This window comes from Halichoerus grypus, chromosome 10, assembly GCF_964656455.1.
Source record: "Halichoerus grypus chromosome 10, mHalGry1.hap1.1, whole genome shotgun sequence".
Taxonomy (NCBI): domain Eukaryota; kingdom Metazoa; phylum Chordata; class Mammalia; order Carnivora; family Phocidae; genus Halichoerus; species Halichoerus grypus.
This window is the reverse complement of record NC_135721.1, coordinates 134,729,424-134,745,143: the sequence shown is the minus strand read 5'-3', so window position 1 is coordinate 134,745,143 and position 15,720 is coordinate 134,729,424. Positions and strand designations below refer to the sequence as shown.

General features: G+C 50.5%; 1 protein-coding gene and 1 long non-coding RNA gene across 3 annotated transcripts in view; one reads left to right on the top strand and one right to left on the bottom strand.

Moving 5' to 3' along the window:
* The window catches only part of LOC118537067 (uncharacterized), a 31,166-nt gene that overhangs the window by 8,810 nt on the left and 6,636 nt on the right, over nucleotides 1–15,720 (top strand). The window lies entirely within an intron of this gene.
* On the bottom strand, nucleotides 1,097–1,894 carry LOC118537066 (neuroendocrine secretory protein 55). Its single transcript, XM_036094412.2, has one exon. The coding sequence runs from the start codon at nucleotides 1,835–1,837 to the stop codon at nucleotides 1,097–1,099; it is 741 nt and encodes a 246-aa protein (XP_035950305.1). The 5' UTR covers nucleotides 1,838–1,894.

The window sequence follows — 15,720 nt, the reverse complement described above, 5'->3', positions numbered from 1 at the left end:
GCGATCCCCTCTCTAGCCCCGTTTCTTGTGCCGCTTTACCTTTCCACTCGGCACCGCCTCGCGGGCCTCTTAGCCCCTCTCTTCCATCCCCAGGGCCTTACGCAAACAGCCCAGACCTCGCCAGCAAAGCTGCACCCAGCCCTGCCGCCTCATCAGCTGCGCCAAAACGTTAGCGATGCCCCGACGTGACCAAGCCCGCGCCACCAACCCTGGTAGCCTGTAGAGGCACCCCCTAAGACTCCCGTACCTTCTCTGCCAGCCCTCCAAGTACGGGTGACTCGTGGGGAACCGCCGGCGGGCCTGGAGAGGTCGGCTCTGGAGCGCGCGGGCAGGTGCGCACGCTCTTTGCAGCGGCCTTGGCCCCGTGCGCGCCCGGAGGCGGGTGGCGGCGGCCAGGACTGGCGCACAGCTGCGGGGAGCACTGGCGCCGAGGTCCCGCGGCTCCAAACTGGCAGCGCTGGGACCTGGGCTCCGGGCTCCGAGCGCTTTAAAGCGCCGCGCGCGACTTCTGCGGGAGCCGGCAGCCTCCGGAGTTCTCGCCCAATCCCGTTGTGGTTACTTTTCGCACATTGCAACAGTGTCGCTACAGCGCGGCTGCTCTCGCACGGGGAAAGTTGGCGCGCGCACCTTAGAGCCACGTTTCGGGCGCCTGCCAAAGCCAACTGGTTTGAGTCTAGGCTTTAAGAGCGGAAAAAAGCGTGTAAAACAAGTGACTTACCCGTGGCTTTTGGTTGTGCAGCTCGAGATCAGGGGCGCGCCGCGGGTTCAGCCGCGCGTCCTGGACACCGGCTCCGAGACCTCAGGCTGGCTCCAGCGGGCCGCGCGGAGCGCCCCGCCGTCCAACAAGCCCTTAGCCACCTGGGCGCTCCCGACGTCCTCCCGGCATCCTCGGGAGCCTTCCCCAGCTCGCCCTGGCTCTCCCGCCTCCCCCGGCAGGCTAGCTGAGCCCACTGTCTTCCCGCCTTCCTCCTAACCTGCCTTTCCTTCTCCCTCCCTTCCTCCCGCGGCTCCCACACCGACCCCAGGTTCCCAGGTTTGGCGGCGGGCAGCTAACCTGAATCAAAGAAAACAAGGAGAATCTGGACGGCGTCCTCCATTAGTGACGCCGGATGGGGATGGGTCCCCTTTTGGAAGGAGACTCCGGGGAGGGGTCGCGGCGGGTGGGCTTCTTCGGCTTGCAGCGGCGCTGCTGCTTCTTCTCCTCCTTTGGCTCCTCGGACTCTTCGGGGTCCCTTGGATCCTTGTCCTCGGGCTTGGGCTCCTCCCCCTGTCTGGGGTTCTGGGGCTCCTGAGTGCTGGGCTGCGCGCGACTCGGGGAGGCGTCGGGGCTCCGCAATCTCAGAGCGTGCAGACGCTCGGTGAGAGATTGGCCGAAGGTGGTGTGCTTGGGCACCACGGGGCCGCGCTCGTCTTCTGGCTCGGTCTCGGGCTCAGTGGCGGGGGCGGTCTCAGGCTCGGTCTCGAAGTCGGTCTCGGATTCGATTTCAGACTCGGTCTCGGTCTCGGTCTCAGATTCGTAGTCAAACTCTTCCTCGTACTCTAGGCACTCGGGGAGGGACAGCTCGAGCTCTCCCTCCTCGTGCTCGTGGTCAGATTCGGGGGGCTCGGGGAATACCTGGGCGGCGGAGCGGTGGTGGGCGTTAAGGAAGCTCCGGCGCTGCTGGGCTGCCGCGCGCTGCTGGGCGCGGGCGTTGGAGGTGGCAAGGGCGCGGAGGAGCGCGATGGAGCAGGAGAGCCAGAGGAGCGCGGTGGCTGCCCGGCGGCCGATGGGTGGGCACAGATCGTTGTAGTTGTGGCGAGCTCTGCGCCACTGCTGAGCCCGGGACCTACGATCCATTCTCTTAGGCGCACACCGAGAAGACCACCCGCCCTCTGGCTCTGCAGAGAGCGGCTCCGATGCGCATTGGCTGCTAGAGCCGAAAAAGGTGCACCCCACGAGGTGAGAAGCTGGGTTCGGAGGTCCCAGCCCCACCTCGGTGTGAGGGGGAAAAAGGGAAGCACCTACCTTCCTGAGCACTCAACTTTCTAAAGCTCCGCGCCCCTGCTTGCCTCTCTGAGCAAGAAGAAGGGATGGGGAAAAGGGGAGAAAAAGTCTCCCTCCTCCTGGGCTCCTCTCTCTAAGTCTCAGACTCTGCAGTCTAAGACTCTGGAGAGGTGCCTCCGCTGGTCCTCTCGCCTGGGAGAGGAAAGAGGAGACTGAGGCGGGGAGGGACGCGGCGGAGAGGTTCTGCAAAGTTGCGCGCCCGGACTTCTGCCGGGCATGTGCAGTAAGGAGGCGGGGGCGACTCCCCGCGAGCTGCGCGGTGGCGCCGAGCCCGTGGCGCAGACCCTAGTGGGCCGGCAGGTGGCAGGAGGGAACCTTGTTTGAAAGGATTTGGGCAAAGCGAGGGGCGGGGGTCTGGCGGGTGCCAAGGAGCAAAACAAGTGAGCGGCTAGCCACAGGTTAGGGTACTTGGGCAGCTGGGCATGGGTTCTCCATGGGGTCCATACCCCTCCCCAACTCCAGGGTTATCGCTAAAATGAAGCTAAAAACCAGACCGCAAAATTGCAGATATTCGGCGGAATGAAATGAGGGGTCTGTGCATGGGTATTAATGATCAGCCCCGGGTGATTTCCAAGGGCTTAATAGTTTGAGGTTGGTAACCTCAGGCAGTCATTAATCATGAAAACACCTTTGGCAGATCTGTTATAGTGACTGTAATTAGAGCGTTTCCGAACCCCCCCCCCCCCTTGTAGTCTCAATTGGCTAATTACCTCATGGTCAAATAAGCATCTTTCCTAGGAAGGACCCCACAGACAGGGTGATGGTTTGCAAGTCCACAGACCCATCAGTGGACTGCCATGAGCTCGAGCTGAGAACATGTGCTGGAAGACAGACTCTAATTAGCTGGAACCACTAGTTAAGGGAAGTCTTGCCTGCGCTGATACTCAGTAGGTACAGCCCCGTTCTCTGCCCCTGTGGGGCGCTGCAGGCTGGTCAGCTATCAAGGAAATCTCACGGGGTACCCTTTAAAGCTCTTTCATTTAATACATAGATAGGTTTTCAACAAAGCTAATTCATTCAGGGGCTATTTATTGAGTGCCTAGCACATGCCAAGCTCTGTTCCAGGTGCTGAAGGTAAAGTTAAAAAAAAAGAAAAAAAGGAAAAAAAAAACTTACATTAAGGAAAGCCTGTTTAGGACTAATCTGCTGTTAATCAGAGCATTAAACCACTCAGAATTCCTCCTTGCCCACCAATATTTAATCCGGCTTGAATTCTCCGTGAGAAAACTATTGGGTCGATCAGAGCATTAGGGTTAGATGACTCAGCTAGACACCCCTAGACCATGTTGAACCCCAGAGGCCAAAAGGTTGGAGGAAATTAGTACATCTCTTTCTCAGCCCTGGAAAATCAAATGAGCTCCATGCCCTCCTGAAGGGGGATCCCTGGAGTGATCTCTGCTCAGGAAAGCATGGCCCTTGGAAATCTCTTGAGTTCCATCTGTAACAGAACTGCTGCTTCTGGGTTGTGCATGATGCCTTCCCTGTTAAAGTATGGAGTGCCCCTTTTGTCATAGCGGCAAGTCCAAAGGTAGTGTAATTCAGAGGCACACCATCGTCCTAGAATCCTTGGACGTGTCAACAAAGTTGCTCCACTTGGGACTCATGGGGTTTTTTTTGTCTGAGTCAGTATGGGGGAAATTTGGAAAGGCACAACCTCTCGTAATTCCGCTTTCCCTTTTGAGATTGTCCACCAGGCTTTCCCTGCTGGTACTCCCTTCTTGGTGGCTAAAGAGTCACGTGCCTATAGCTGCCACTCAGCACGGTGGAACTGGTCCTCACACCTTCAACACCATGCCCAGGTATAGCTGTCACATCCCGAGTGTAGACCTTAGCCAGATTCTAGCAACCACCTTTGCTGTGTTGGGGTTTTTTTGTTTCTACATCTTGGCTGTGGACGTTCTTGAATGTTCCTGACTCGGCTTCTTGGCTGTGTCTATCTTTCGTCTTGTGTTCTTTGAGTTCCTTTGTAGCATTAAAATACTGATGGGTCTAATAAAATAGAATTGATTTGGCAAACCCCATAAAAGGACAAGTGTCTGTATTCTAGTGTTGCCCGAATCAAACACTTTGCAGAGACACTGGAAGGGTTTTATTATCACAAGTGTCTGGTTCCAGTCATCATGGGGATATTAGTATGGGACACTGGATGGGCTGTTTGGAGCTGCATATTTCAAATCCTTATCTCTCAGCCCTCATCCACGAGGTTTTGCTCACATTGACCCACCTGCTTTATTTCTTTCAATTAGCACAGCCCCACTGACGGTGCATGGAACATAAAGACATCGTTGAAGTGATTTTTCAAGGCACACTGGGAAAAGAAAATCAGGAATATGTGGGTGCTGGTGAATGCCCTTTCAATGGAAACGAATGCCAGCTATCAGCAACGAGGTGGATTATGATTCTTTAGTGTTCGTAAGGAAGTACTTCGTTTTTCCGGGGGGTGCTTTATGCCTATAATGGAGATGGCAGCGCCGAGCTGATCCGCTAATACAGATACACCAAGATTGCCTGCACTATTAACAAATGTGCATTACATAATACGTATTTTTGGACTAGATTCTGCATTAGTAATGCACTTTCTTTGCAAGATGCATTTTAATCAGCAAATGAACACTTAACAAAACACTGCATTTTAGAGCCCTGGTCCTGTATAGTTACATTTCGGTGCACATTCCACACAGGCTCCGGGAGGAGCAGCAGAACCCCACTGAAATATTGCTTCATCTCGCACTTAGGGCCGAGGTCGAGCAAATGGATCTGTGCAGAAAATGCTGTTTAAAATGCATTACGTGCACGACTTTAAAAAGTGCTTGCTGCCGAGTGAATTTCAAAAAGGAGCAAGTGGGTGATGAACAACCACGGGTTGTTAGCAGCTAAGGAACAAGGGGCTCTGTCTGTCTGCCGGTAAATAAAGTGTGGTCATATGTCACCTTCGGGCTCTGCCGGAGGGAGGCTCCGGAACCTGTTGGACAGGAAAGTGCAGTTCCCAGTTCATCAGAGCATCATACAATAAGGTTCTGATTGGGATGCATTGTGAAGAATATTGTCTTCAGCCCCTTCAAGGATTGTCCTGTGGAACGGGCATTGAGATGTATTTTACGTGACTCCAGAGGGCAAAATTATAATCTATGGGTAGTCGTTACAACAGGCAGATTTCAGCTCAACCCAAGGAAGAATATTCTAACAATTAGGGCTCTGAAATGGAATGGCTGTCAGGAGGCGGTTGGCTCTTTGTCAGAAGCGGTGTTAAATCAAAGGACAGATGAGCACATATTGGAGATGTTTTCCGTGGGACTCATGAGCCGGGCAGAGTTGGAACTCAATGTGGGCCAAAATTCTTTTCAACTCGGATTCTGATTCCGTGAAAGGCATTTGGAGACCTTGGGAGAGGGGCTGGGGGCTCTATTGATGGACATGCCCTTCCGACTCTGCTTCTATTTTAGAAGCATTTGAAAGTGCAAGCGGCTCAGTGACAGGAAGGAATGTTTGGGTGGCAGTTTCAGGACATGAGCAAACAGGTGTATGCAGAGAACCAGCAGGGCTGCGGTGCGGCTTTCCTAATCGGGCTCCGAGGCGCTTTGCTCCACAGCTCTTGCTGGAGCAAAGGAATTCGTCAGGTCCGTCTATTAATTCTGTCGGTCCTCTGCCTCCCCTCCCAGAGCTGTCTCGGAAATTAGGAATGAACTTGGCTGTTTAGCAGTCAGGAGTCGAGTCCCTTGCTGTCGCGGGCACTGTGCGGGGACGGCGGTCACTGGAATGCACCACAGCTCACCCTCCAACATGCATGTCAGCGCGACGTGCCCCCAGATTCTAAAAAGCAGGCTGCCAACAGGTGCTGAATAATAAACCCTACATGAGACACATAAACTGCCAAGGGCAGCTGAGGAACTGCTTGTACAATCAGAGGGGAAGTTCAGCTGCTGGGTTTCGAAAAAGGTGGGTTTTTTCCTGGTGCTGACTTTTGAGATTTTCTTGTTTTTTTAAAAGTCCATGAGAGGATCGCTTTCAATCCCATCTGTGTCTAGTGTGCCTACCGTGTACATGACCTGTGCTGGTCGCTCCGGGGGAGACAGAGATGAGTCACATGAGTTCTCAAAAGGCTTGACAGGCTATTGTCATGGGTCCCCTAGACACCAACACAGTTTCCAAGATGAGATGCGAGATAAGAGGTTGGTTCTCCTCTCAGGTGAGTGGGTATAATCACTCTTGAATGAATTTTTCGGACAATCATTAGAAAGGACTATTTTTTCGAGATGGAGAGCTTTTCAAACTTTCTTTTGGGTAGAAATGAATTCAGGGAGTTTGAAGTATCCCCCACCCCTGACTGTGGCAATCAGCCAGAAGGGCTCGACCCCACTGGGAATTTGGCATTGCCCCGCCCCCCCCCCCCCGCCCCCCAAATAGGTCTGGGTACTGTATAAAAGCATTTGGCTCATTTCTCTGGGGCGCTATTTTGCTGTTACTCAGACGGCACTGATACCGATTGGCTCTCACCGGTAGAAATAGTGACAAACCCAAGCTCCTGATTTTGTGATTTTGGGGGAATGCCATCCAGAGCTAAAAGCAAATGATAGGGTGAAATAATCATCTTTTTGACACGGCTGGATTCTGTCCAGGCCATCGTTGGGATTATAATACTCTATTTGTGCCCTTTGTTTTTAAAGGGAGACAGGATCAGAAGTGAACCAGATTCCTGTGTACAGAGCTGTTAGGAGTTGTCTTCTCAGGAATGGCCTTTCTTTCCCTGGGATTTGTGCTTTACCAGGGTTCGCCCAGTGATCCAACACCCACTCAGCTGCCGACCTGCCTGCCCACTTCTGCCACAGGTGGGGCACTTTCTGGGCTCCTCATCCAACAGGGAGTGTCTGGAAGCCCCCTCACTCAGGCCGAGCTTAAGCACACGGGCCCTTGTTGGGCATGGTGCCTCCTTTTCTCTGCTTCGGCTCTCGCTGTCAGCTTTTCACATGGCCCCTGGTTTGCACTCTGGGCTCTGGCCGTTGGCCTGGCCTTGTCCTATAGAAATTGGGACTGGGTTCTGTCCATCTGCCTGCCCCCAACTTACACTTTAGCTTGCCTGGTTCTTTCCCATGGCCAGCTGATAAAATCGGCGTCCCAAGGTGCCAACAGCCCAGTGATTCCAGTCTCAGATGTCCTGCCGCCCTGCACACTGGCTTCCTCCTGCAGCTGGTGGGCTGCTGGTCGCAGAGGACTCAGCCTTCGGGACCGTCCTCCGGCATGCGGATTAGCTTTGGTCCAGCTCTCCGGGTCATCCCACCTTTACCTCCGGCCACCAGCACTGACAGAGAGCCTCAAAGTTGTTTTTCTCCCCTCTGCTGAGAATCTGACTCACCTCTTCAGATTTGGTGGGGGAGTGAGCGAGCGAGCAACGCGCCCGGAGGGGAGAAACTCTTAGCGGTGTCATGGTTCAGGCACACGCTCGTAGAAACCCTTTCAGCTCGAGCTCTTCAAAATATGATTAGACCAATTTTACATGTCTAGTCACTGAGGCTCTGGTAGATTGGGACTGTTTCTATATGTGCAAAGTGAAGTGGGGAATTGGGGCAATTATCTTCAGGCAAATGGCTCTGGGCTCTGTAATCAGTCGGTCCTGGTAACGGGGGAATCAGCCTCATGCGCTGTAACGCTTCTTTGAGTTAAAAGAGGATTCTAGGTATTTGTTTTTTGAGCTGGGCTTTGTTTTTCCAAAAGGCAGTCTGGTGAAGCTGCATCCCACCCCACACAGGTGTTAGGGCGTGTGGCTCCCTTTGGTGGCAGGACACTGTTGACCAGTTGGACGTGGGGACAGTGATGTGGATCTGTATGTAATCTGCAATTCAGCTGACCACCTCTGCTTCTGGTGGAGGCGGCTCTGGGTTCGCCTATCTTTTTCTCCCCCCTCCTTCCCTCCTTGTGCATAAGGATCCTGAGACATGGGCCAGGTGGTCGACAGGGTCGTCCCTGTGCCAGGACCATCCAGATTCCAGTGGGGCCCACAGTTGGACACGAACTGTGCGTGCTAAAGAAAACATCATAAAACTAGGAGAATAACACAACAGAAATGAGCCAAATCAGAAATGAAAACTCGTCATCGGCTGGCCATGGCTTTTCCCTCTTCCACTCATTGTTTTGGCTAAACATCATTGTAAATTGGGGGTTTTTCCCTTCGCTGGTCTAGAAATATGCTCACAAAACAGCCATCACTTCCCTCTCTTCACTCATGGAGCAAGAAAAGACTCATGTTTTTCCAAAGCACAGAGGGCTGTTTTGCTTTGAGGCAAGTGCAGACTTTAATCATAATTGCCCTTGAGACCAGTCCTTGCCATTAGGAAGCCAACCAGCGGGTAACCACGGCCATATGGGGCCTGCTGGGGGACACTGGGTGCAGGGTCCTGGCCAGGGAGCCCAGATGGAAGATTCTTGCCCATGCACCTCCCGTATCTCCCTCACCCACACTCGTGTTCAGAGTCCAAGAACAAGAGGATCTAATTAATAAGCACCCCAGCAAGGAGGTGGTGGGGCTTGAGATGACCGTGGGAAAATACAGAGGAGGCAGAAAGGTGTTTTTTTAGACTGTCAGAAATCTTCGTCTTTGTCACTTTGAAATTTCCGGATGTTGCTTAATTAGTTAAACCTAAAACTTCTTTTCCACATTTGAGATAAGAGGGTTATGAAAAACATCCAGCCAGACTATTGTGGCATAATGTGGCTTGTGTATATATATTTTTTTATTGATAGCTAGTTTATTCCTGCTCTGTTTGTTAAATCATAACGTCTTTCTCCAGTGTTTTACCGTGATTGGGGTTTACAACCTTAATGATCATCATTTTATACTGTATTTTAAGATCTGCTGGGGCAAATGCCTTCTTACTGGATATTATCTGAGAACCCTCTGGTAGTTTTGCCCATTTATTTTCCTATAGAATTTAAGAACCATTTTTATCAAGTTCCATAATGACCTTGGTGATATTTTGACTGGAATTGCATTCAATCTATAAATTAAGTTGGGAAATACTGTCATCTTCTCTGCGTTTAGCTTTAAGCCCCAGTATGATCTCACTCTTCATTTCCTTGAGTTTCTATCTCTCCCATTAAGGATTTGTGTTTTCTTTATATAATTCTCGTATATCATATGTAGAGTTTGATCTGTGAAAATAGCTCCTGTATTTCACAAGTATTTGATACTTTTGTTGCTGTTGTGAATGGGCTCTTTTTTCATTATATTTGCAGGCTGTTTATTATGTGTTTATAGGAATGGTATTGATTTTTGTGCATTTTTCTCATATTCTGCGACTTTTAGAATTGCTTGGTTTATGAGGCAACCAGCAGCCTGCTCAAGCAAACACTCAGTGAAGGTTGCAGAGGATTTTGTAGAAGGGATTCGTGCATAAGGGAGAGAGGCAAACTAAGTCAGTGGTCGCCAATCCGCAGTAAAATGAGAAAAGTTAAAGACGATGTGATGGGTTTTTCATCAGGCTCAAGTTATTCAGAGAAGGGACGAAGGGACGATTCTTTTATTTTTATTATTATTATTTTTTAAGATTTTTTTTTAAGTGATCTCTACTCCCAACATGAGGCTCAAACTTAACAACCCCAAGATCAAGAGTTGTATGTACCCTCCCCAACTGAGCCAGCTGGGCGCTCCAGGGACTGTTCTTGATCATGGAGCCTACAGAAGCTTCCCTCCTGTTAGTCTGTCAGTAGCAGCTCTTTTTGAATCACAACAGATAGTAATTTGAGTTTTTTGTTTTAAGATTTTAGAGAGTTTTTTAGAGCTTTAAAAATTTTTGTTTTTATTCCATTTTTAAAAATTATTTTACTTCTATTAAAAAAGTAAGTTGGCAACCCCAGGTTGGCATCTCACCTTTCTTTTGAAATGTTAGCATTGTCTGAAATCTCTAAATCAGGAACTTCCACCTCATGTCCTCTTGGACAGTACAGTTTGTGATATTTGGTAATTCTGGGCTTCTTTTTATTTAAAAGTAAGTTTGGTTTATTCTTTAGTTTTCTTCCGGTTAATCTTTTGTGTTCTTCTGGTTAGTCGTGTCATTTCATTAGATTGATGTTTTATGTCTTCTCTCATCTTTTTCTAGTCTCCTCACCCTCCCTTGTGCCTCACCGTGCTCTCTGGCAGTCATGGCAGAGAAGAGCCCTGACTCCTTTACTAAACAAGGGGATGGAATGGGGGCATCTTCATTGTGTTTCTCTTTTTAAGAGATTTTCTCTTAATGTCCTTTCTCTGACAGTATTTAGGTGGCTTCCAAGAGGAAACAAGATGGCATCTCATGAGAGGGACTCAATGGAGAGGCTGAGAAGGGCGAGAACTGAGAAGCCAGAGTTGGAACCAGATGGGCCTAGATGTACATCTTGCATCCCTCTGCTTCATAGCTGACCAGTGGCATTACCTATCTGGACTTCTATCTCCTCCGTTGCAAAAAAGGTCCTTCTAGGGTCCAAAAAAACTCTGCCTTCCAGGGTTATGGAGAGGATCAAACGAGGAAAGAAATAGAAAGTGCCTAGCAAGGGTCTAGAACAGGCAAACTCTGAACCAGTAGTTTGACTGATGGCAGCTGTAGGTGATGATGGTGGAGGTAGTAGTGATGATGGTGGTGGTTGGGATGGTGGTGGTGGTGGTGGTGGTGGTGATAATGGTGATGACGGTGACGGTGGTGATGATGATGGTGGTGTTGATGGTGGTGATGATGGTGATGGTGGTGATGATGGTGATGACGGTGGTGGTGATGATGATAACGGTAATGGTGGTGATGACGGTGGTGGTGGTGATGATGATGGTGGTGGTGGTGATGACGGTGGTGATGGTGATGGTGGGTTTTGTCTATATACATTTCCAGTTCTCTCTTAGTGGCTTCCTGATGGTCTTAGAAGCCATAGTTTGATGCACAGAAGTGCACTGAGCACCCGCTATGGCCACACACTGGGCTAGGCACCAGGAATATGTTGGTGAGCTAAATCGGACTCTGTCTCTCCACTCAGTGCATTCCGTGGGGGCTCTGGAAATAACGAATCATCATATTAAGGAGTCTCGTTACACCTGAGCCAGGGGCGCTGGAAAAGAACCTTTTTTCCGAGTGTACAGCAGAGGAAGCTGCCCTCGATTTGGGCATGTCAGGGAACCCTTGCCTGAGAAAGTGATATGTGCACACGTGAGCTGTGAACTGAAGGATGGGCATGTGGTGGGTGGCAGGGGGTGGCGCGGGTCCCGGTGCGGGAATAGCATGTTGGCGGGCCCTCTGCTGGAAGGGACTGAATGTATTAAGGGAACTGGCAGAAGGTCAGCAGAACCTGAGGTACGGAGCGAAGTGAGTCAGAGGGCTGGCCCAGGGCTGCCAGGTAGGGCCTCTGTCGGGACAAAATACAGTCGTGTGTCTTTTTTTTTTTTTTTTTTTTTTTATTTGACAGAGAGAGACACAACGAGAGAAGGAACACAAGCAGGGGGAGTGGGAGAGGGAGAAGCAGGCTTCCCGCAGAGCAGGGAGCCCGATGTGGGGCTCGATCCCAGGACCCTGAGATCATGACCTGAGCCGAAGGCAGACGCTTAACGGCTGAGCCACCCAGGTGCCCCTACAGTCGTGTGTCTTGAACACCCTCAGGACAGTGGGCAGCCGTTGTCCTGGTGGCCGGCAGGTGCTGCCGCCAAGCTGTCTGCTGCACAGATCTCTCTGGCCATGGGCTAGGGGCTGGAATTTGAAGGGAAGCCAGAGACGATGGGAGTAGTTGGGTCTCAGGAAGGTTGTTCTAGAAATACATAAAACTGGTAGTAGTGAGAGTGACCTTGAGAGTCATCTGGGCCGTCGACGAAGCAGGGCTTGGCGGCAACATGGAATCGGGGAATGGGCCGTGTGAGGGAGGGAAGTCGGTAGCTTTTGCGGAGCTGCAGAAGGGGTGGGGGTGGAGAGGGTGCAGGGGCGGCTGGCAGACCTTGACTTCTGCCGTGTGGAGTGGGGTGAGTTCCGTCCCTGACTCGCTGAGTTAGAAGCGCCTGCACGACCCGTGAGCAGGGATCCATGAGGCAGAAGGGCAGTGGGAGGGGGTCTAGAGCCTGACGAAGGGGCTCTGGTGGCAGCAGAGTCCTGGAAGGGCCGGACCGGAGAGGCTCACCAAGCTGAGTTTCCAGCCAAAGTCCCTGTGGATGGAAGGGACTGGTGATGGTGTCGTGGCCCCTCCGTGGTTCGGGTGAGGAGCCTGAGGCTCTGCGAGGGCAGGTCTGCTGGTTTGGGGCCGAAGCCCTCGGGGAGGGGAGGCTTCAGTCCTACTTCAGTCCCTTCGCCCCACACCGAGTGGACTGTCTTCATGGAGAGAGGGAACGCGAACCGAGGGCTCAGATGTCAACCCTCTTGATATCAGATCTATTTTTTGTCAGCATCCAAACGGACAGCTCACAGCTTCACATTCTTCTCTTGATCACTTTAGAACTGACATTCTGCCGGCTCCTTATTAAAGAAAGAGCAAATCAAGAGCTGGCTGAAAGTGGTTTGGAAGCTGGAAATAGAACTATACCATGCCCTTAATACTCAGGCCTGGCAGGGTCCACACGGCAGCCGGGAAGGACTTGGGCAAGGTTAAAGCTAAGAGCATTTGGTGACACTCTTTTTCTACTGGTTATTCAAAAATCCAGCCAAGGCCCAAAGCACCAGTCATTATTTAAAGCTGGTCCCCAGAATATGGGGATTAGGTACAAGAAAGGCAAATCCGTTTTTCTCAAGACTCTTTTTCAAGATGCCTACTCTGAAACCTGTGATGTCTCAGCAGCTTCTCCTAGATGTTAATTTAAAAAAATGCAGTGTTTAATTATATGTGGCATACATGAATTGGATATATTACATAAAAAGTCAGTAAAAAAAAAAGTCTGCTTTAATGGCCCTCCACCAGCCATAGTCTCCATAGCGCACCTCTCACATTCCCCCGAGGCTACCAACTTCACACAGAATGACCCGTTTCCATAGAAAAATGTCTCCCTTCCTCTTCCTTCCTCCCTTCCTCCCTTCCTTCCTTCCTCCCGTCCTTCCTTCCTTCCTTTCTTCCTTCCTTCCTTCCTTCCTGGCTCCATGCCCAGGGTGGAGCCCAGTGAGGGGCTTGAATCCATGCCCTGAGATCAAGACCTGAGCTGAGATCAAGAGTCAGATGCTTAAACAACTGAACCCCCCACACGCCCCCCAAAAAATGTCTTTTTTTTTTTTTTTAACACAAGTAGTGTTTATGTCACTTTGCAGCCTTTTCACTTGGCAGTGTTATCTTGCAGACCCTTGTATGTTGGTTCACCTAAGATCTCCTTTGTTCTTTTCCGTCGTCACCCCATCATCTATGGTTCCAATAGAAGACTATCAATAGTCCTTTCCCTGTTGGTGTACATTCTGGCTCTTTCCCCTTGGTCCCCTGTCCTGGCACATACTTCTGTGTATGCATTTACAGCGGTTTGTCTGGGGTCAGTCTTACGTGAGGTCACAGGGAGACACGTGCTTTGACTCAGTTGCCCTCCAGGACAAGGCTACCAGTCCCCACGGCGGTGTGTGTGTGTCCCCCACCTTCTCACACCACCCTGTTGCTCCGGCCAAGAGAGCAGAGGCACCAGTGTTGGGCCCAGACCCCCGCGAGTTGGGAGCCAGGCCCTGGTGCTGTTTTCCTAAGGGGCATGACCTTGGCTCTGACTGGTCAGGAAGAAAAGTTAAACTTTAGTGAAATACATTTCTGAGACTTGCCACAAAGGGGGGTGGGGGGGAGACCGCGCTGAGAGAAACTAGACCAGAGGCCAGCGCACAGGCTCTGCACTGTTCAAGTTCTCATGAAGGGCACTGAGCCTTTCGAGACACAGCATTGGCAGACCTCTCTTGCTGGTGGCCCCTCGAGAACTATGAGCAGTGCTCTGATCTTTTGATTATTCTGAACCCCCATGGTAGACCTCCTCTCCTAATCCCCTATCTAGACAGTTTAAATTGGGAATGGCCACAATTGAAAGAATGCTGTCCAACCTTTGAGATTGGGAACCCTGTCCTCCACGCCTCTCCCCCCCCCGCTCCTTGCAGGCATAGACGAGTTGGTCACGGTGTATAACCAGGGTTACTGTATAATTTGTCATCCAGCTGCGACATTTTTGAGTGTGAGAGGCTGCGTTAACTGGAGGGGTTTCTGGGATGACAGGGTAAAGTAGGGCTTTCCTGCAAACTGGGTTGTATGGGCGTACTAGCTTTTCCTTAAGAGTAATATTAATCTATTATTAATAATATAATTATAACATTGTAGTTGTATATAAATAAAATTAGTGAAATAATATGATTAACATTACTATTATTTTTAGCATGTTTAAAAGAGTAACTTCCCATCTCTGACTAGTTTTAAAATAGACTTCTGTCTGAAGAAAGGTCCGCCATTAGGAGCACTTGTTAAATTGGGTGAGCTATCTGTCTGAAAAGGGAAATGTGCTGATCAGTGTTTCTGAAGTCATTGTGGAAACTTTAGGAAGAGAGCAAACTTGGGAGAAAGAGAACAGGAACTTTCTCTGAGGCCTTTCCTGGGGGTTCCTGACCGGAGAGCTGAGGTGCATGACCACCGGCTGTTGGGGGCTTTGCTCAGCATCAGTGGAGGGGACTCTGGGCTCCTCCTTCCCCCTCTCATGCACACCATGCTGGGGGCCCAGTGCACCCCTTCCAGCAGAGCCATCGGAAATGCCCCACAGCACACGGCCTGGAACAGAGAAGGTTGGAGGCGGCTGGCCTGGGGTGTGGATGGAATGGCCGTTTTTAGGCAGAGAATGTAGTCAAAACTTTCTGAGCTCAAAAGCACTATAGAAATTAGAAAATATTTTACAGTTCCTTAGAAAGAATTGAGATTTTTGCTCAAACTTCAATTATTTCCATACTAGCTAGATGATTTTTGCCATATTCCCACACTATAGCGGCACTTCACGGTTTTCTTTAAATCAATTTGCTGTATTTATGTAAATGAATTTAGTTTTAAAGGAAAATTATACCATTATCACTGGCTTCTGGCTAAGAATTTTTTAAATACACAAGAAGATAAATGCATAGCTCTTAAAATGGACAGTGTTGGCCCTTGGCCCCTTGGAATCGTCTTGGGCACCATCTTGGTTGGGTGCAGCACTGTCTTCTTCCCAACAGACGGCGAGGGGCCGAGTCTGTTCATCCCCCTAGGAGAGTACTCGTCTGGACCGTAGAAAAGATGTCCTGACAGGTGGTCTTCCTGTGCTGTGTAGCATATTCTTGTCTCCCACAACAACAGATACTTACCATCAAGGGGGGACAAATTCGATTTTGAACCCAGGGTCTAGTGAGGCAACTCTTAGCTGAGGAGTGCTGGGAAGGATTCTGGTTCCAACCAGCTGAAGCCTGGTGAGTTTGCACAGGACTAAATTACTTGGGGCATATTTTCTTTCCATGACATTTGCCTTCTAATAATAAATCGACAGATGTAGTTGTCTTGATCTGCCTTTACCATGACATTTGCCGTCACTTCACATGTTTTTGTTTGCAGACGCAGCCAAGAAACAGGCTTATCAGTGAGGCTTTAACCCATGCCCTTGGCCTCAGCAGAGCTCTGTCCCAAACAACAGGAGCGTGAGCTCAGGCACCTTCTACTTCCTGCTGGCACGGCTCGCGGGGCCCACCCACTCCCCCCTTTGAGCAGAGGCCTCTCCTCTCACGCTG

Bases quoted from the DNA above. Each gene is read 5' to 3' on its own strand.
- LOC118537066 (XM_036094412.2), bottom strand. From the start codon at position 1,837: ATGGATCGTAGGTCCCGGGCTCAGCAGTGGCGCAGAGCTCGCCACAAC.